The 22,275-nt window shown below is 40.7% G+C and overlaps 1 protein-coding gene across 1 annotated transcript; it reads left to right on the top strand.

Annotated features, from left to right (window-relative positions):
• The first annotated feature begins 40 nt into the window (after nt 1-40).
• Nucleotides 41-20,834, top strand: Ca13 (carbonic anhydrase 13). Its single transcript, XM_021158314.2, has 7 exons — nt 41-144; nt 3,350-3,547; nt 8,933-9,051; nt 13,742-13,837; nt 15,090-15,152; nt 15,779-15,934; nt 20,477-20,834. The coding sequence occupies exons 1-7, from the start codon at nt 108-110 to the stop codon at nt 20,594-20,596; spliced, it is 789 nt and encodes a 262-aa protein (XP_021013973.1). The 5' UTR covers nt 41-107; the 3' UTR covers nt 20,597-20,834.
• Nucleotides 20,835-22,275: the final 1,441 nt, after the last annotated feature.

The following is a 22,275-nucleotide window of genomic DNA, read 5'->3' as shown; positions in this document are numbered from 1 at the left end:
CGGGGTGCGGGCGGCCCCGCCCTCCACCCAGGCCCGCCCAGCTCCTTGGCGCGGGCGTCCTGCCACAGGTCCACAGTGTCCCTGCCACAGGCTCTCCATCGAGGACCATGGCGAGGCTGAGCTGGGGGTACGGCGAGCACAACGGTGAGCGCGGGCTTCCAGAGGGGGCTGATGGGGGCTTGAGGGAGCTCTGAGCCCCGTGCGGGGTTGGGGGTCAGGGCCTGCTCCCCGCCAACTCTCTCCAGAGTGGACGGCGGTATTCCTTCACCTTCACTGGAAAAGCTCACCGCTGTCCCGAGAAAGCTTAAGAGGTCAGAAGTCAGATGACACATTTGTAAGGAAACAAGGACAACTGAGCGGCGAGAGCGCGCTGATCACTAAGTCACGGGACGCCTTCCAGGCGCTGTTGAAGCAATCTTGGTAACTTGTAATTTGCATACTGACTTGAAGTTTACTTGGGGCTTGTTCTTCAGTCTTACTTTCCTACCATACCCATCCTTTCAGAGACCAAGGTTTAGCAGACGATTATAGAAATTATAATATGGTGTTAAATGTATTTATTGATAAGCATGGCAACTTTTCTTCATCGCCTAAGAGTGTTAGGGATAAGACATTCTTCTTGTTTATCTTTTGAACTGATTGCTTCAATTAATTACTCAAAAGAATTGCAAAGAAAAACTGGGAAAGCAGTGATAGTCTTCAAAATGTAGTTTGTGGATAATAATATCAAAAACTTAAATTAGCATATACATTATTGGATAATATTCTATAGTACATTTTATGAAAGTTTACGGAAAGTTTTCCTTTCTTTTATTTTATTTTCCCCTTTTTTGTGTTTTGAGACGAATCTTACTCTGTAGCTTAGCCTGGACAGAACTTGTGGTCATCCTCTTTCCTTGGATGGAAAAAAACTCGTTTCTTATTGCAGCTTATTTGAGGTCGTGATGACATTAATGTTATTTTTAAAATGACATCAGATGAAGTTTAGATTTTTATGAATGACATTTATAGTTTAGATGAATTTCTTAAGCCAAAATAGCAATCTTACGTTTCATTACCTTCTAGTTTGTGTGTTTGAAAGACAATCTTTACACATTTCATTTTTGTCTCTGAAATCATTTTGATTGTTGTTATTTGGCAGTTATTAGGTGCCAGTAGTGGTACCCTCTCTGTGGTTAGGGAGAAGGTTGTGTTAGCCTAGGTACTGATTGCACCCTAATAGGTAGACAATAAAATTCGCCAGAAAATTTAAAAATTCAACTTAGAAAGGGCATTATAATGAGGAGTTGTTTTACATCTTGCTCATTTTTTAAATCTTAAAAAAGATTTATTCTTTTTTTAAAAAAATATGTTTATGAGTTTTTGACTTGTATGTTGTGGAAGTTAGAAGAGGGCATTAGATCACCAAGGACTGCTGCTGGCTTTAGCCTCCATGTGGGCGGGGAAATTGAACCCAGGTGCTCAGAAAGAGTATCAAGTGCTCTTAACTGCTGAGCCTTCTCTCCAGTCCCCAGTTTACATTCTAGCTAGGAGTTGTAGAACCATTCTTCTCTCTCAGAAACAGTGGTTTTCAGAGGACCACACCTTGAAGTTAGATTATGAGATTATGTTGGAAGAATTCGGTTGGGATGTACTGGGTCCTGACCAAGCATTTTTTTTTCTTTTTCTTTTTCTTGTTTAGTCATTGAAAGTACAGTGACTGAACAGCTGGAAAGAACTTAAGCTGAGCCTGGCAGTGATAAAATGGAATGGGAAGTGGAGCTCTGGACTGGACAGGGTGCCTGTTCCTAAGCAGTTTGTTTCTTCTTCCTCTAACCTCTGATCATTTTATAGGTTTAGGCCGTGTGACATCACCAAACATCATATAACACTATGGATATTCAAAAATTCCTCAAGCCACTGAGGCATGTACCTTTCACTTAAGAACCATGGTTAAGTGAATTTAAAGTCCAGTGTGCTAGGAAGCATACAAAGGCGGGTCTATTTAAGAGGCCCAATACTGCAAGCGAATAGATAAAATTGGCTATCCATCCAAGTGGCTTTATTTTGGGTAGATTTGACTTCTCTAAGAACAGGCCTGGTTGAGAAGTGTTAGGGATTGATGACGGAAGGGCTTAGGAAGAGAAAGCAGCCCCTTACCTGTTGCAAAACTGTTTGCATGTTGTGACTCCTGCACTGCATGGTTGAAATCTGGTGCTCATTAGATAGAATAACTCATATGTGGTGGTCATGACAGAAAGATTTTCTATATTAAATAAGACAAAATTATAAGCAGAAAGAGTACACACAGCAAGACAAGAGAAATTATCTCATAATTCTACAGTGTCTTCTGAGGATTTTAAATGCAAAATCGCCATGATCCATAGTATCACAGGATACCTATGAAGCAGGGTATATTGTCATTTGTTCATGGTGTGGCTTTTTTCCAGAAACCAATGTGAGCAACAATGTTATATTTTTTGACAGGGCATAGCCATTTTGTTTGAATTAGTCTCTGTGTAAGATTTGTGTGTGTGTGTGTGTGTGTGTGTTGAGTAGATGAGTTGCATATAACAGGTACCTCAGGTTAGCTGAGCTGAGCTGAGGGGCATCAGAGGCTATCCGTCAGTGCTATAACTACTAGCAGAAATAGCAGGCAGCGTCTGTGGAATGACTGCCCGTTTCGATGCTTAACAGCTCTTCCTCTGCTTAAACTTCTTGGCCTCTAGAGCAGCCAAGGAACATTCTTGGTTTCGAGATGAAATTTCTTTGTTTGCAACAATGAATTGTACCTCTGTTCTTGTTTGGTAGGTGGGTAACTTTGAGAAGCACTGTATGAAATGTAAATATTCTTTCACCTATAACGCACATTTTAATTCTGAAAACAATTTAAAGCAAATACGGTGCTTTCCATAACCACAAGACACTAGTCATGGTTAAAACAGGACCCGAGTCCTGAGGATCGTACTTTTACTAATTTTTAATTTTCCCCATGATGTGGATGATGTGGTTGTGGGTATGGGTGTTTTATTGTGTGCGGAAGCCAGATGGACCTTGGTTGTCTTCCCCCTCTGTTCTCTACCACCTTCTTAATTGTTTCTCTCTGAACCTGGAGGTCAGAGATTCAGGCTTAATCTAACTAGCCAGCTAACGTTGAACACCTTGAGTCTCCTCCTAAATGCTGGACTTCAAGTGAGCTGCCACACCCACCTGGCATTCATCTGGATAATGAGGATCCAAGCTCTCACCTTCACATTCGTGCTGCACTTGCTTTATCCATGAAGTCGAGTCCCCAGCCTGCTGTTACCGGTTTTAATTGGCTGAATGAAGAACTTACTTAGTCCTCTCCTTTTGGTCCTCTCAATTTCAGGTCCTGTTCACTGGAATGAATTGTTCCCTATTGCTGATGGTGATCAGCAGTCTCCAATTGAGATTAAAACCAAAGAAGTGAAATACGACTCCTCACTCCGACCTCTCAGTATCAAGTATGATCCTGCCTCAGCTAAAATCATCAGCAATAGTGGCCATTCCTTCAACGTTGACTTTGACGACACGGAGGACAAATCAGGTTGGCTCTGTTTGTTTATTCGTTGTTGTAAGACTTTGGATGGTTAGATTTACTCTCCTGTTTTTCACTCTGTAAATTTCAAAATTGAACCATATTTATCATGTGAATTCAAATGTTATGTATTTGAAACTTAAGATAATATTACCATGAAATAATAGAGAAAATTTGTAGAAAAAAGTATGCTGGGTGATATTTTAAAATTGGTTTTAGGTTATTATTACTTAATGATGTAAATATTGAAGTTTAATAGTTTTTCATAAATAATTTTGGTCTTTTCATGAAAACTTTAACGTTTCTTTAGATTTGTTTACTTTTATCTGTATGAATGTGTACTGTGTGGCTGTCTAAGGTTATGGTGGCTGTAAGCCCAGTGTGGGTACTGGGAATCAAACCTAGGTCCGCTGTACAAAACACAAAATACTCTTAATCTTAACTGCTAAGCCATTTCTCTAGTGCTGTTTTTGGAAATTGTTTAGTCATAACTACATTGCTAATTATTGTAAATGTAAAGTTGATAAGATATTTGCTTTTTAAATCTTTTTTTTTGTGCGTGCAGTCATAATATGTATGTGTAGAAAACAAGACACACAGAAATGTAGGCTAAAAATTAAGGCTGTCCCTACAGATTATAATTATGTTAGCAGCAATACATTCTTTTTCAGGATTTAAATTTGAAGCCACACGTATATACACATGCACACCATATTATTTTACATTTTCCTCTTATGTTATATTTAGGCTGATACTATATTACTCTAAAAATTTTTCCTATTCAAAATATTTCATGCATATTTTTCATTAAAATGCATGGCTCTTGTTAATAAATGAAATATATCAGCCCCTCTTTTATCATAATGTATACATTATCATCATAATAATGGACACTTAAGAAGGAAGAAAAGTAGATATTTAATTGAAAAAAGAAGTATTTAAAACATCTATCCTTATTTATATGTTTCATTAGTTGTAATAAAAAATAAATTTAACTTGTTCATGGGTCATATCTTTCACAATGGAAAGGTGGACTCACAAATTAAAATTTTAATTCACTTTCTCAGTCTATTACCTAAAGGGAAAATAAAATACTGTTTACTTAAAATAAATATTTGAATACTGGAATACTCTTTGAGCCTATCTGCTGCCAATTTAAAAAATGTAGCTGAATGAAAATATGTGAAAGCTTTTCTTGTCCATTGTGTGTTTGCAAGCATCTAGCCAGTAAATTTATGGGGCTTAGTGTAGGTTCTAGGGATGGGACTCAGGTTATTAGGTCTGCCTGGCAATACTCTCCCCCCGCCCCCAGTCATGTCATGGGCTCCCCATTAAGAATTTATATGATTTAATCATTTTCTTCATGAACTTATATTTGATGTCATAAGATCCTGCTTTTATAAAAGCATTGTTGTTAGTAAAAATTGTAAGTGTATATAGATCTCTTCTTCACATTTGTCAGATAACCACACTGAAATATTTCTCTAGGCCTGTGCAAAATAAATAAAGAGAAATCAATGACGTTTCTTTTTCTGTGAAGCAGAGAGAAAACCTGCCTTATTAGATGTATTTAACTTAATTTCCTTCAGGCTTTCAATTTTGTGAGTCTGTTAGTAGATGTATATGTAGTGTACAAAATAGTTTGGAAAAGCAGCCCAAAGCTTCTAAATATTAAGTTGCTAGCACTCACATTTGTTACAGGATACTTTTATAATATTTCAAACATAAAAGGTCTAATGCTACTCACATCAAATATTAAAGTGTTGACATTATTCTTCAAAAACATTTTCTTTATGAATGTTAGTATTTTTATTGGGGGGAAAAAACCTCTAATTTAATTTGTTCTGTAGTAATCTAGGTCTCTCATTCTTTTCCTCCCTCTTTCCCTATGCCCTCATTTCCCTGTATCTCCTGCCCCTTCCCCTCCCTCCCTTTCTCTTCCCTCCACTCTTTAACTCCTTCGAGACAGAGTTCCTCACTGAACCTGGATCCAGGCTGGTAGCCTGGAAGCCCTAGAAATTCTCCTCTCCTCACCCTGCCCACAGCACTGGGGCTACTGGCCTCGAGGCCACATCTAGATGGTTTTTATTTTTGTTGCTTGTTTGTTCTGAGTCAGTTACCCTGTGAAATCCAGGCTGGCTGGATTAAAGGTGGGCGCCACCACTCCCAGCCCACATGCTTTAACAGCACTGCTCTTACTGAGCCACCTCCCCAGCTCCAAGGAGCTATTCCTGACCAAAAATTAACTGTGAATTTTATCAGTGAACACACCACAAAATTGCCATCATGGTCCTTGAGGGTTTTGCATGGCTGGGCCAATGCACACCTGCACCTTGGCTAATTATGGAGGCATTCACTCTTCAGAACGTTAATAGTACATTGAAAGGTGACATCTAGGCACAAAATCCTTTAGGAAGACTATTCACTAAATATAGAAGGGGCTCTTGAGGGGAGACAAGATGGGGATACTCTAGACTCATCTCACATAATTTCACCTGACCCTGGTTCCTGGTGGTCTGGGATGGCTCCACCCAGAACTTCCGGCACTGCATTTTCACTGCAAGGTGGCATCTCTTGACGTGTTACTTTAGTGTTTTATTTGAAAGAGTTTACTTTTTGGAAATTCTAAGTGAAAGGAAATAAAAGTAGGTATGAGTTTGGAGAGATCATTACTTGTTTTGAAGAATAAAATGGACACAATGATTAATTATTTACTGATCTGTGATGGAAAGTAATGTAAAAATTGGTCATGTGAAAACACAAAATCACTTTCATTAAAATTAAGAATTGTTGCCTACTACTGTGGAGCACATCTGCAGTCCCTTCCCTTGTGAGGTACTTACCGCTCTAGAGGCAGTAGGACCTGGGAGAATGGAGTGGATAAATGAGGCAGACAAAAGTCTCATGAAATAGCTAACTTTATTCAGAGCGTCATAGAATGCTTACTCTGACGCTGAGGAGAGTCAGGTGAGTAAAGCACGTGATTACAAGGGCAAGCCACACGACACGTGGGGTGCAAGCCTCCCTTGGAAAAGCATGTTTTTCCATACAGGCACAGAGAGGATCACAGCAGCTGGCAATAACGAGTAATCTAAAGTAAACTCGCTCCTATCCACTACATCTGCAAGAAGCACAAAAACAAATTTCAAGAACAATTTTGTGCTTTTGAGGAAACTGAGGGCACTAGTCTCTTGTCTTGTTTTCTTGGAGTTTTCTCACAAGTGCTCAGACTTCTCACATGACTCCATTGATGGGCAAGTCCTGACAATGAGGCTGAAGAGGGAGAGTCATGAGCCAGTCCGTCTAACCAAAAAGAAATCCACAGATTAGCTGTTTATTGCAGACCCTTAGAAACCTAGATGTTTTTAAGCTCACTTTTTCCTGACCTGATTTTTCGAGAGAATCCTTCAATAGTCTTTTTCACAATTAGGCATTTGCTTATTCTAAACTCACTGAAATACTGACCTGTGCAGACTGAATATGTAACCTGTAAAATAATCCATGCTGCTTAGCCAGACAAAGCCTGCTAACCTAACTTTAAGAGTGACCTCTACTGCCATTATTCTTGGATGCCTCCCTAACAATGTGTGATTTTTGTATCACTTTCTTTCTCCAGAGCCAACAAGCCTGAGTCTCCTCCCAAAGTCAATTCCACATTGATTACTCAAGCTCTCTAATCTCCTTTCTATCTGCAAGGGAATGACTTTTCGCCCAGCTCAGATTTTGTTATGCAACAGCAAGAAGAAAAGCACAATAGAGCCCTTGACTACTTTCCTTTAGCCGCCATTCCATCCTGGGTCAATGCCGGCTGTGTAATGAACACATTACTGGCGTCATTCAGGGGAATCGTGCTGAAACTGTTTAAAGACTAATCAAGTATCTTATCCATTTATTCATCAGGTATTTGTGCATCTCCTCTGGCAGTTACTACCCTAGGAGGTGGTGATAGCAGGATTACAGTCTCTGTTTTCATACTTGCATCCTAGTACAAGGAGAAGGAGTAACAGTACCCTGTCTATTTCACACAGTAATACAAGAGGAAGCCTGCAGACTGACCTCAATGGTGGTCTCCTCTTTTTCACTGTTCACAGAGCTTTGAAAATAGCCGGACTTTGCTATCATGATTTTGAAAATATTTGTGTGTGTATGTGTGTGTGTATGTACCATCTGATATGGGTCTGATATGGGTGCTGAGAACTGAACTTGGTCCTCTGGAAGAGCTGCAAGCATGCTTAACTGCTGAGTCATCTCTCCTACCCCACCTTTATGTATTATAAAGAAATCTTTCGTATATAAGGTGGATACGTCTTGAAATTTAAGACTCTGAAGAGTAATTTAAATATCTGTTATTAAGTCTGTGTCTCCTTTTCTTACACAATTCTGGGGTATGCTGGAGTTTAGTTACTATTACGCATATTCAGCCAGCATACAATGTTTCCTTTCCATTCCTGCCTCTTCAGCAGACAATGGAATTAGGCAGAAATAGTTTACCTTCATTCTTTTCCCTTTCTTTCCTCCCTCATTCCCTTCCTTCCTTCCTTTCTTTTTCTTATTTTTTTTTTTTTTTTTTTTGCACAGGATAGCCCAAAGTCACTGGCCAGGGTGCCAAGATTATAGGTGTGCGCTACCATGCGTAGTTTAGGACTATTTTATATTAAAGTGTTTTTATGTACTTGTGACATAATTTTATTACTATAAACTTAGACATAATATTTGCTGAGGGAAAACACTGAAATATACTTCACCAAAGTAAAAAAGACATCTTGGAGTTTAAAAAAATACTTTAATTTCTTCACAAATAAATTCACAAAGAGTCTAAGGACAGAAGTCGTGCCAGTTTTTATGGTGATAGCAACAATCATGCCATGGTAGGAATGGGTATCACATGCCCAGTGCTGTTGTTTCTTCTATTTTCACAGCAGTCTTAGGGAGGCCACATCCCTCGCTCCTGTGGTTAGATGTCCAAGTGGCAGCTTAGAAGGTAGAGTTTGTCTAAGACCACCCTGCAGAGCCTGTTTCTGACCATACAATCTCTTTGGCTCTCCCATGCTAACACTGAACTGTTTTTGTTTTTGTTTTTTTTATTTCAATTTCTTACTCAGAAACTCTGGCTTGCCCCCAGTTAAACAGGGTGGATTTTCAGTTTGTAGAATTCGAATCTTTTCTCTTTGCCATCTGAGGGTGCGTTGTGATTTTCCAAGTATTTAATGGCGGTCTCTAGTTCCTTTTTACTCTTTGTATATATGAAGTTGTGTCCCTGTTGGCAAAATGAATGGCACATCTGTAAGGACAGGAATGTCCTGAGTGGTTCAGGGTGAATTTCTGGGTTTTGATGGGATGTATAATGTGATTTATTTATTCATTTCATAACTCTTTAAAATGTGTTGGATTTAGTTCTGCGTGGAGGTCCTCTCACTGGGAACTACAGGTTGCGGCAGTTCCATCTGCACTGGGGGTCAGCAGATGATCATGGCTCTGAGCATGTGGTAGACGGAGTGAGGTATGCTGCAGAGGTAAGCCACGCATACACTGCCTAATCAATACGGGATGCCTTCCATAGCCCCAGCAGAGCCTCAGCTACTCAGGCATCCCACTGTAGGGACAGCTTCATTAGCTCAGCAGGAAAGCTTCAAACAGGGCCTTTCATAGCCTTAAACCAAACCCCAAAGCTTAGTATGTATTATATATTTAAGATGAGTAGACTGAGCTTAACATGCTGTAAGATGCCTGGGATCCCAGCATTTGGGAGGCAGAGACAGGAGGATCAGGACTCCCAGGCCAGCAGCCTAGGATAGATGACAAGATTCTACCTGATCAAATAAAGTCAAATGACACTAACACCAAAAAATAATGAGAAGTACTTGTTGGAGGGCGTGGGATGGAAATCAGAGACTGGAAACCATTACGTTATTTATCCAGCTATGAAACATTATGATGAGTTTATACAACCCATATTTTGTTACGTGAACCTTTATCTGTTGGATTTTCTGAAAGGTCAGAGAGGAGAGAAACATTTGCATTATGTTAGCTTTGTGTGTATTTGGTCCAGACAAATAATCAGAAATAAATAAAGCTCACATTCTATACATGACAGCAGTGGCACTTGGATAAACTGTAAGGGCACAAACTCCAGATTTCATTTGCAGGTTTCTAAGGCAACTCTGTGCAGTATTCACAACACTGAGAAGCAGCACAAACAATGGTCAGTGTCATGCTTGCTCTTTGCTGACAAGGTACCCCTTTCATTCATTAGGAGTACTCGGCTTAGTCTAATCCTCTGTGTGAAAGCAGACTGTGATATACCTCATTTTAATACCATTAAGTAGCGCCGAACTTTACCCAAAAATGAAAGCCACATCTCAGTGAAAACTCTTTGAGTGAAACAGTCCTGGCATGTGATTTCTTTCTACAAGACGGAGCGTTACCTGGACTTACATACTGTCTTCATCTTCTGGCAGTTTCTGAGATGAGGTTTGATACATAGAATAGTTCTGTTGTTCAGAAAATCCAGCAAATGGAACTTCTTTTCTACTCTGATATGTACCTGACCTTTGAGGTTGCCATCCAACATGTCCTTTTGGCCAGTTATTTCAGTTTTATCTAAGTGTTTTTTATTGCAGTACCTGCCCTGTTCTCAGGAGAGAGAGAGGGGAAAGTGATGGGCAGTCCACTCTCTGGCAGCAGCGGTAGTGGTGGATCTGTGAGAAAAATCTAGACTCGGAGTGCCCTTCCAGGGAAAGAAACTAGTAAGGGAAAATGCTATGCAGTAGGAATGAGTTCAGCTTGCTCACAGAGAGAAAAGCTTTTCTGTATAGGAATGGTACTGGTAAGAGAGAAAGAGGCGTGGACGTTGTCCTGCAGAGCAAAGCCCTGCTCTGCTTTCTGTTATCTAAAACATATCTGATTGCCAAGTGGAGAGCACAGGCCACTATGGGTCAGATGTTAAAGGAGGGAGACAAGGTAGATGACTATGGAAGAGTTGAGGTGAGCAGTGATGGTGATTTGGGCAGGAATGTGAAGACACTGGAGAGATCCAATACATACTTGGCAGGCCATATCAACGGGACTTGCCTATACCAAGGATGCTGAGCTCCAGCAAGCTGTGTATACGAACCAGGATTTTAAAGAGGAAGTCATGGTGCTTTATCATAGCAACAGAAAGTAACCAGTACAAATATATGTATGCAAATATAAAGACTAGGCTAGTAGTCCATATTGAAAACTGTATTTGTGATGGTTTGTCTATCATTGCTGTATGTTAGGTCCCATGTATCAAAGGCTTCTCCAGCGGAGTATTGCTGCGAGGCTGATGAACTTTGAGAGGAGTGGCCTCAGAGGAAGACCTTAGGTCATTCCCATGTGCTTCCGATGGGGTGGTAGGATCTTGCCCCATCATGGGACCTTTTTACTTCCTGCTGATGAGGTATTCAGTCTCCCAGGCACTGCAACTGTGATATGCTACTTTGCCATTGACCAAAAAGTCAGAGGCATATACTGAGAACTTTCAAACTCAGAGCCATTTCTTTTTGTAAGTTAATTATCTCAGAACAGATGAAAAGCTAATATATAAATACAGGAGATGCATAAATCAGATATCCACACTCGTGATAGATTTTTGTCATAGTAATTGGCAGCATATTTTGAATGTCACAAGCATTCAGCTTAAAAATGCTTAGGTGAAATAATACAATTATTTATAAAGAACTTCACCAAAAAGGAAAAAAATTCTGTTTTGTTCTTTTTTTTAATTTTTAATATTTTTTATTACATATTTTCCTCAATTACATTTCCAATGCTATCCCAAAAGTCCCCCATAGCGCCCCCCACTTCCCTACCCACCCATTCCCATTCTTTTGGCCCTGGCATTCCCCTATATTGGGGCATATAAAGTTTGCAAGTCCAATGGGCCTCTCTTTCCATTGATGGCCGACTAGGCCATCTTTCGATACATATGCAGCTAGAGACAAGAGCTCCGGGGTACTGGTTAGTACATCATGTTGTTCCAACAATAGGGTTGCAGATCCCTTTAGCTCCTTGGGTACTTTCTCTAGCCTCTCCATTGGGAGCCCTGTGATACATCCAATAGCTGACTGTGAGCATCCACTCCTGTGTTTGCTAGGCCCCGGCATATGTTTTGTTCTTAAACAGAGTCTCACAATGTTGCTCTGGATGGTCTGAGACTCATTGTATAGATAAGGGTGACCTAAATTTTGTAAGAATATACCTGTATCTGCTGATGCTCAAATGTTGGAGTTACAGATGTGTGCTACTACTCCGGGTGGGAAGAATCTTATTCTGATTATTGTGAGGGCCAGTTTCCAGTCATTCATCTGACTCAATGTTCCTGTTAGTCAAGAAGTATGAGTTTGTTAATTTGTTTACTTTTAATGCAAAAAACACCAATATATAAAAGTGATACCAATTTCTCCTAAGGCTATGTGGGAGAGAAGAGGGATTTTTTAAAAACAGATTTTCTTGTTCTGGTTTCTCGTCATATTTCAAACAGTTATTACTTAGCCAATAGAAGGATGTCTACTTCTTACTTCAGAAGACTTCCTTCTCTGTATTTATATACTCATTTCATAGCCAGTTGTGTTCCTGACCCATTGATGCCATTTCTCACTAAGAGAGCTATTTAAGGAGTTGTTGTAACTGGCACAGAGCCATTTGGAACAACTTGAGCGCTCTCCCTGGCCCATCCCCACAGTGGAACGTTCTTTATCTCTCCTGAGCCATGGGAACCTTGTTTTGTCATCATGTTTTCAGGGTTCTTTCCTCCCCCAACTATCTCACACCAACATGATACAGAACCCACCTTTGTATGTTTCTGTCTGGATATCACTTCGTATCCCTTGATTATACATGGTTGTTGCACTATTTTATAGTTTTATAGTTGACTATCTGTGATAATTCTTATCTAACCAGAAACTCTTCATATTCATTGCCTATAAGATGTGGAGTAAGATTTTGAAGGATAGAGATAAAAGTATTTATTTGTACATACTAGATCATCTCTGTGACTGAGGGGAAATAGAGCATGAAGGCTGAATGAGTGTCCCTTTTTCTTTTTCTTTTTTTTTTTCAAAGATTTATTTATTTATTATATGTAAGTACACTGTAGCTGTCTTCAGACACTCCAGAAGAGGGAGTCAGATCTCGTTATGGATGGTTGTGAGCCACCATGTGGTTGCTGGGATTCAAACTAAGGACCTTTGGAAGAGCAGTCGGGTGCTCTTACCCGCTGAGCCATCTCACCAGCCCCGTGTCCCTTTTTCAATTGCCAATCAGATCCATAAGGATTCTTATCTGAGGTGGTCCCTGCTATCTTTGCTTGTTACAACATGGCCCCGCCTGCAGCATTTACGATAGGAACTAAATCCTCTAGGCCTGACATATTGCCCTTTGGCTTCTCTGTCTTTCTTTCAAGCGGAACTGAACTGGTAGTCAGTGTGGTTACTCAGCCTTCTCTTGTATTCCTCTGTGTTTGGGATACTCTAGTGCTCATGGGGTCTAACAAGAAGGCTTTCTTTGGGTTTTGCAAATTTCTGCTTGCGTGAGCACCAGCTGCCTCTTTTCTTGCTTGGACACCTTTGACTTTTTGACAGCAATCATATCTTGTTCTTGGCAAAAGATCTGAGTCTATTCATGTAAGGTAGAAAATGTAAACTGCCTATGCGAGTCAGCTCAGTATGACCATGGGAATGATGTACCCCTACATCAGAACATTGCACATAAAAACAAACTAATACACATTTACCATATGCAATTATCATTCAGTAGTACAAATGATCTAATAATAAAAGCATATGACTAGATCTAAACTAGTTTATCATAAGGGGATGCAAATTCCCCAGCCACAAAAGTGAGAGACTGCAATGAGGAACATCTAGCAGGTCAGTTTCAAGTGAAACCCTGTTACCCTCCTCTGTTACTTTATAGGAAGTTGACTTCCTGTAGAGCCCAAGCACCTAGGTGGGTTCTGTGGGCAACTGGTATCTGAGTCACAGCTACTAGTAGCCCATAACCCTCTGGTCTCATTTCATATAAGAGTAGATTAGGGGGAATAAAGTCAGTGTCTGGATGAAGGATTCCCTATGCACTTTATCATTCAGCATCAGACAGTTACAGCAATACTTAGTAGCATTTCTAATTTTTGTCATGCTTATACAGATGTTTGAACTATGTTATATGTTTTCTTTTCAGCTCCATGTTGTCCACTGGAATTCAGACAAATACCCGAGCTTTGTAGAGGCAGCTCATGAGTCGGATGGGCTGGCTGTCCTGGGAGTATTTCTACAGGTGAGAACCCACTGTTTGATTTTAAATAGCCATTTAACTAGTTTTAAATAGCAAACTAGATCTGAATATAGCACTTTCCTCTTGAAGTGAACACTAAAAAGTTCCATAATAGTTTAGGGAAAGGGTCACTTTTTTCTGAATTGCCAGTTGACTATGTGAGTAGCAACTGCCAAACCAGCAAGAAAGCAGCAGAAGGAACAGATGAGACCCCAAGAAGAAACCTAAGGGCTTCTGGTTCCTGACTTCTACATGGAGAGCTAGCACAAAGGAGCATTCAGTTTCATGGTTCTTGTGGCACTTGTTTGACCATGTTGGCAAATCATCTCAGAAATCCTGGTGTGATCAGCAAGTTCTGTCATCATGCTGGGGAACAGTTCCTTACAGGGCGTGCACTGTTTCCATGCCTCATAATCTGTGTGATGTTGTAACTTGTGGAACAGGAGTGGCGCTGAGGGGCAGAGACTGGGAATGGTGTGCCAAGCAGAGGCAGCCAGGATTTTACCCTTGAAATCTGGGTGCTAGCAATAGGATCCAGGAATGGCGGGAGAAGATGCTTGACTTTTATGGGGTTTTAAACCTTTCGGGAGACTGAAAATGTTCCTATGAATGAAAGGCATAAATTGTATGTATTTGTGTATTTACAATGCATATGCTTTTCAGGGTGGAACACCTTGATTTGGAACTTTAAGAAACTTGAGGCTGCAAGTAGGAGATCTAAAATTTCATGTAAGAGTTGAGGGCAGCTCAGTCAGTCTGGTTCTGAATGTCACAGCTGGTTTAATAGTGACTTCCCTAAGCAGGGTTTCTTTCACGTTAACCTGAGTCTTAAACATGGCTCAGCAATTAAGAGTGCTTGCTGCTTTTCCAGGATACCAGAGTTCAGACCCTAGCCAGATTGCTTGCCAGTGCTTGTAACTCCAGCTCCAGAGAATCTGACACCCTCTTATGTTCTCCTTGAGCTTCCACATAAACTCATACACATATACACACATGCATGTCTGAAACATGTGAAGCTATCACTATCAGCTTTGGAACTAACCTACAGTGCAGTCTATTCCCATGATGCTACCTTGTTCAGACTCTTCTGGCACAATCAATCTGTCAGGTAGAGGAGAACCTTGTTCTACATTCACTGTAGGCTTTGAGCTGACTCTGGCTTTTAGAAAATAATGAAAACGTAAGGATTGAAATGAAATGCTTGTTGCTTGTTTACTCCTGTAATTATGTCTGTTTTGAAACTTTACACTTTTAGATTGGGGAACACAATCCTCAACTGCAAAAGATCACGGACATTTTGGATTCCATAAAGGAAAAGGTAAAATTAATTACTGTTTGTTAATGACCAATATTTTTCTACTTTCCTGAATTTTGAGCACTTACACAGTAGACATACCATATCATGCATTATTTGAAGCAAGTTTTAACTTACCAGACCCAGATTGCAGAAATAATTTATTGCCACGTACCTTTTCAGAGTTGTGAAGAGCCTGATATTATCTATAGTAATCACCAATAAGTCTATGCAGATTTAAGTACTAACATAATAATTTTATAAAAAAAGAAGAAAATTATGACTTACTTAAAAGACTACTTATGTAAAATAAGATTCTGTTTTTTTCTTGACCTGGGATCTCTCTCCATATTTCACACTAGCCTGTTACTCCTTCTGGAGCCCAGGCTGAGCCTTGAACTCATGACCCCTGCCTCTGCCTGTTGACTCCTGGGATTATAGGTATATGCCATCATATCTCACTCCATTGTCCTTCTATATATAAGTCTATAGAATTCACAACTTTATCTGTTCTTTTTTGAGTTAAAACAGAAATTTGTTTTACTAAAATATTAATGGATGATAGTAATTATACAGTGAATGTGCGTGCGTCTGTCTGTCTGTCTGTCTGTCTGATTTGTAATCTGTAGCAATTCTCTTTGTTTTTCCAGGGTAAACAAACACGGTTCACAAATTTTGACCCACTATGTTTGCTTCCATCATCTTGGGACTACTGGACATACCCTGGTTCTCTGACGGTTCCACCTCTTCTTGAGAGTGTCACGTGGATTGTTTTAAAACAACCTATAAGTATCAGCTCTCAACAGGTATGCTCATTCTGCCAAGTTAATTGTGCTGTTATCAGACGAAACTTCTACGTCATTTTTAAAACACTGTTTTTATTTCTGCCATATTTTGGAGTCTGACATTTTCTTTCATTAATTAGGTGAATGGTTAGACTAGATAAGGTTCATGTCCTCTCCCTCCTTTTCGACTTTCCCTCCTTCCTTTGTTTTTTCTTTCTTTCTATCAGATCTTTCTATGTAGCCTAGGTTAGCCTTGAAAGTGGGATCTTTCTGCTGTAGACCCCCAGGCACTGGGACGACAGGTCTGCCACCATTGGAGTCACATGGATTTGATCCCTTTTTAAATTGCTCTGACTGAATCACTGCTCAGAAGTGTTAGATGCTTAAACTTTAAGTGGTTTACAACCCCATAGGGGAGTTTGAGTGTGGGATGGCAACCTCATCCCTCACTTGGTGCCATGTCTTTCTGCTGGACATGGGCTCTATAAGTTTCCTCTCCCCACTGTCAGGCATTTCATCTAAGGTACCCCCCTTTGAGTCCTGAGAGTTTCTCACCTCATCAGTTTCTCATCAAGTAAATCAGGTCTCTGGTACTTTTTGGGGAGTCCCCCCAACATCCTATTTCCTGAGGTTGCCTGTTTCCATTCTTTCTGCTGGCCCTCAGGGCTTCAGTCCTTTTCCCCCACCCAATACTATATTATGTTCCCCTCTAGCAACCCCCCACCCCATCCCCTTTCCCTCTCAAACCCTCCCCCTCTCCCTCCCCCCTTGTGATTGCTATCTTCTCCCTCCCTCCCAAGTGGGATTGAGGCATTGTCACTTGGGCCCTTCTGCTTGTTGACCTTTTTGAGTTATGTGGACTGTATATTGATATTCTGTACATTTTTTTGGCTAATATCCACATGTTAGTGAGTACATGTCATGCAAGTGCTTTTGGGTCTGAGTTACCTCACTCAGAATATTTTCTAGTTCCATTCATTTTTAAAACATTTAATTCTGTAAAAATTTTACTTGTTTTTATTATCCTATGTGTGTGTGTGTGTGTGTGTGTGTGTGTGTGTGAGAGAGAGAGAGAGACGTGTCTGTGTGGGTCTCTATGTATATGGTGAGTGTGTGTGTGTGTATGTGTGTGTGTGTGTGTGAGAGAGAGAGAGAGAGGGAGAGAGAGAGAGAGAGAGAGAGAGAGAGAGAGAGAGAGAGATGTCTGTGTGGGTCTCTATGTATATGGTAAGTGTGTGTATGTGTGTGTGTGTGTGAGAAAGAGAGAGAGAGAGAGAGAGAGAGAGAGAGAGAGAGAGAGAGGTGTCTGTGTGGGTCTCTATGTATATGGTGAGTGTGTATATGTGTGTGTGTGAGTGAGTGAATGTATGGGGGTGTATATATGCCCCACTGTGCATGTGGATATCAAAGGACAGCTTTGTGGAGTTGGTTCTCTCCTTTTACCTGTTTGTGTGTTATAGGGATTGAACACATTTCATCATAGCTGTGCAGTAAGTGCCTTTACCAAATCTGAGCCATTGTCCCAGCCCTGACATGTTTTTTTCTTTTCTTCTTTCTTTCTTTTTAAATTGATTCACATCATGCACCCCAGTTTTTGACATCTCTGTCCCCTCATTGCTGCCCTTCACCTTATAACCTCCCCCCCCGCCCCACCCTGCTGGACCCCCATGAGTCATTAGTTTGGTTCAAGGTCTCTGGTTTCAGTGACACCATCACTACTGAATCCTCACCAGGCTCCTCCTGGTTATTCTGCAGTTGCCTGTGTCATGGAGATCCTGCAGCTTGGAAACAGGAGGCCTTTTGATGAATCTCAAATGTTCATAGACGATACAGATTTTTGGGGTGGGCTAACCAGAGACCTGGATTTTTGCCAGGGTAGGAACAGAGCCGCTCAGTGTGCAGGCCTCCCCTTATTTGCACCACCAGGGTGAACTCTCCAGCACTACTAAGGTTAGGCCACTCAACGCTGCCATTGGCAAGAGTCACCTCTCCTGCTTTCATGCCTTGGAACCAGGCACCAGCACCTATGCCTCCAGAGCCAGCTCCACTGTGCTGCCCAGTCAAGGTGCCCGGCCTACTCTCCCGAATGCTATAGTGGGCAGGGCTAGCTTTCCTGCTCTCAAGTCCTCAGGTCTGCTCTTCTGACTATTGCAGGTTATGAGGGACAAGAGGGGGGGAGGGTATTATCACCGTATCCATGCCATCACCGAATGGCAGATGGGCCAGCTCTCCGAGTTTTCACTCTTAGGGCTGGCTCGCCTGCACCTCCACCACCAGGGTCAGCTCTGTTGTGCAGTGCCTGCTTTCCCCAGTGCTGCAGCAGGTGAGGGGCAGGGTTGGATCTCCTGAGCTCATAATCCTTTGGGTAGCTTTGCCAACTGCCAGAGGTGGTGGTGGTGGTGGGCAGGGGGATATCACCTATTAGCCTGTGCTGTTTCACGGCAGAATAGTGACAGGGTCAGCTATCCACACTTGTGCCCTTGGGGCTGACTACTCACACCCTGCTCTCAGGGCCAGCTCCACTGTGCTGCCTGCATGAGGTGGAGGGCCCGATTTCCTAAGTGTTGCCTCCAGTGAGAGATGGGGCCAGCTCTTGAGAACACAGCATACAGTGAGGGACAGGGTCAGTTATGTACCTGCTAGAAGTCTAGTGGACTCAGACATGCCCCTCAGTAGCACATAAGGCTGGGACCTCACCATGGCCCCAGATGACAGGGCTGGCCCTCCCAACAGGCTACTCTTCTCTGCCCTTGCATCTCCAGTTCCATCTCTCTCCATAATGCTCAAGTTGCTCCATGTTTCTTTCTCCCACATCTGATCACCACATACTTGCACATTGTAGTCATTTGGGGAATTAGATTAAATAACGCAGTGTAAAGGACTTAAGCACAGTGCCTGGATCTCTGTGTTCTAGAAGAGAGCTTATTTTATTAGTACTCAACTTTGGCATCCAGTTCTTAATGATGCTTGAGACAAGTATGACACAAAATTACTTAGAGGACTTTGCAAAAAAAAAGATTTTATCTTACTGGAGTTGCTATTCAAGGAAATGAAGATCTTAGTTGTTGGGCCCAGGAAACCAGCAAAGCAGGTCACACTTTGCTCAGCCTCCAGGCTTTACTGAGATGAACCTGCCAAGAAGGGGTGGGTGCTGAGTCAGCCGTGGTGGGAAGGGGGCACGTTTCCTGCCTGAATGAGCCTGTGCCTACGTGAGGGATAAGGTATCCGAGCCAGCCAGGGAGGTCATGAAGCCAAGAGAAACTAACCTCAGCGGGGCTGGGCGTGTCCTCCCTGGCTGGGCCGGGCAACGGGGACAGTGCTAAGGCTTAGGGCTCTTAGCAAATGTGCAAGCTAGCAGAAGAAAGTTCTATAGAAAGATGCAGTTCTGCATGGGTGATACAGAGGTAGGGATTTATGACAAGCTTCCGCGGAATCTGTTTGTGTGTGTGTTTTTGGTTGTGTGTCTGTGGGAGCGGTGTCTTCTGAGCAGCTGCATTCCCAGGACCATCACATGGACTGGAGTCATGACCAGGGTTACTTTAGCCTCTGTTGCTGGATTTCACCATGAGTTCTTCCTCATTCGTCCTCTCTGTTTTCAGCCACAATGATCTACTCTATTTAAAATGACTAATTCATAACTTGTGATCATTTGTCTCCTCATTCCCATGTGTGGGCTCTGTGAAAAGACATGACAGATTCTCATTTTTGAAAACAATAATCAGATTCTGCATCCACAGGCCATGGTTGTAAAGTGCTGTATTAATGGTGACAACCGCTTTCTCCTCTGCCTCCCTCTTATCTGATACTGTACAGGAAATGAAGAAGGATAGAAGCCTAACTGATATGGCCTGAGGTTAGGGGACTTAAAATTCATAGAGAATAAAGGCTCTCAACCTAACAGTTTACTAATTTCTCTCTGTGGAAACACTGCAAACTCAAAAGAAACAACAGACCTTGTTCTAATATGCAGCATATGTATGCTTTTAGAGAATTTATCCAATCTTTATCACTGTAGACCTTGCTCAATCTTATTAAACAATACTGAATTTCCCCAAATTACTAGAGTATTAGAAATCAAAATTATACCAGACTATGTGAATAGTGATTTGCAGCAACTAAAGTAGTGTATAAAGTTATATTTATTGATATGCAAAGATGTTTATAGTATATTATGTAGAAAAAGGAGATAGCAAAAATGAGGTATATTTAAGCACATTTTTGTAATAAAATATGTCAGATGTATGTTGTAGAGAGGAGGTGTATAGAAAACAGTTCTGCAAATCCCAGTTTGTACTGTTCAGAGCACAACATACTTTTAAAACTTTGATCCTCAAGTGAAGAATGTTTATATACTTAATTTTGGATTCATTGTTATTTATATGGCAAAGCGAATCTAACAGAACAATTCTTTATGATCTGTGACCTATAACTTAGCATTTTTACAGTGCATTAGTTTTAGCTGCTGGAAGAGTAAAGACTGTAACTCTTTCATCTTTTCCACCAAGTTCATTAAGATTGGTGTGACTTTCTGTGGTAAATTAATTCTCCTCTAATTGTCCACAGCTGGCCAGATTCCGAAGCCTCTTGTGCACAGCTGAGGGAGAGAGTGCGGCTTTTCTGTTAAGCAATCACCGTCCACCACAGCCCTTGAAGGGCCGCAGAGTGAGAGCATCTTTCTATTAGCAGTCACCAGTGGGCCAACGCAATTGGAACATGGAGATAGCAAATACACCGGAACTCAGACATTCCAATAATGGTTTTCTGAGAATTTCATGTTTGTGGATTCCACTTGTCCAGCACCTCTGGCACCACAGAGAAAACCAGAAGTCTGAAATAACTTAGCCCATCACTCCTAGATTTGCCCCAATGTATGTCCAATTGCTAAATATGGGATGTAATTAAAATCACAAAGTATACCTGCTTCAGCCTTCCTGACAATAATGTCAGCCTTACAAACCTCAGACTGTACTAAACTTTATTGTGGGCTTCGGTTGAGCCTATCCCATTCTAAATAGTGTTTGATAAAAACTTTAAATTCACTTTCAGCTGGTATTATTCCTAAACAAGCAGTTCTTACAGTCTTGATATTTTTCTGATTAATCAAGAGTATATATTTCCTTTAATACATTTTCTCAGATTCTCATTTATGTACTGTAATATAGCATATAAGACAAAGCACACCCAGATTAGGGTAGAGTAAGGTGGCTACTCCTGTGATTAAAGTAACCTACAGTTTTAGTGAAGAACTCCTCAGGCTAAGAACAGCTTTTTAAGACACTATTCCATGTAATATACTCACCCAAGGATGTTAATGACTACCAGGGTGATGACATAGTGTGTGGCTCATGATATTAACGTGATTCAGACCAGCAATGTATACGATACCACTGCAGCAGAACTGCCCAGAGCTGGTGAACAGGTTCCTACATTTGCCCTGGGTTATAACAGAGTGGGACACTATCCTATATCTGTTGTTTTTTCTGTCACCCATTACAAAGATGAACCAAGTCGTGCATAAATGCCTAAGCCATTCAGTGCATTTTCTAGGAAGAGCTTATTTCCCATTTGTACGTTAGTTAAGCTGTTTCATGATTTTATAAGATGCCATTTGTTACTAACTTTAGACTATTCTATCCGGAGAGGTTTTCTTTTGTATTCAGTGAAGGAAGACAGGCACCACATTCCTTTTTTTTTTGCCATTATTATTTTTTTTTTGGATTGTTTCTTTTTTTTAAATTTTTAATATTTTTTTATTACGTATTGCTTTGCCATTATAAGGTGATTCTATCATTAACTCAATAACCACACTTAAGACTTGAATATTTGTTATACTTTTGGTAGTTTTGTGAGACTGTGTCCCTGGGTTTCTTAAGTTTAATAATTTGTTTCAGATCTCTCTCATCTTCTAAATTTAAAGTTAATTACTGAAAACTTTCTTCATATTCTTCTTAATAGAATAACTTTATTTTGAGTAAATTGTACTATGATAATGTCTACTGTCACATAAGATGAGAACCCAAAGATTAGAATGAACACCTTAGCCAGTGTTCTCCCCTGCCGAGTCCACTCTAAGGCTTAGAGGAAGACCTACATATCATAAATATTTCATAAGCTGGATAGTTAAAAGATTTATTTAATTATCTTGATAACTGCCATCTATCTGAGATAAAATGCAGCCAAGTTAATAAAATAATTAAAATAGGAGAGCTATCTTTTGGAAGCTTTTTAAAGGTAATATTTATTAATCCATATTTTTATAACCAGAGGTTCTTAAAAATAGTTTTTAATAGCTGAATCGTATTCCATTGTGTAAATGAACCACATTTTCTGTATTCATTCTTCCACTGAGGGATATCTGGGTT

This window comes from Mus caroli, unplaced genomic scaffold (genome assembly GCF_978045245.1).
Source record: "Mus caroli unplaced genomic scaffold, Mus_caroli_1 scaffold_3, whole genome shotgun sequence".
Taxonomy (NCBI): Eukaryota; Metazoa; Chordata; class Mammalia; order Rodentia; family Muridae; genus Mus; species Mus caroli.
This window is presented reverse-complemented; position numbering and strand designations above follow the sequence as displayed.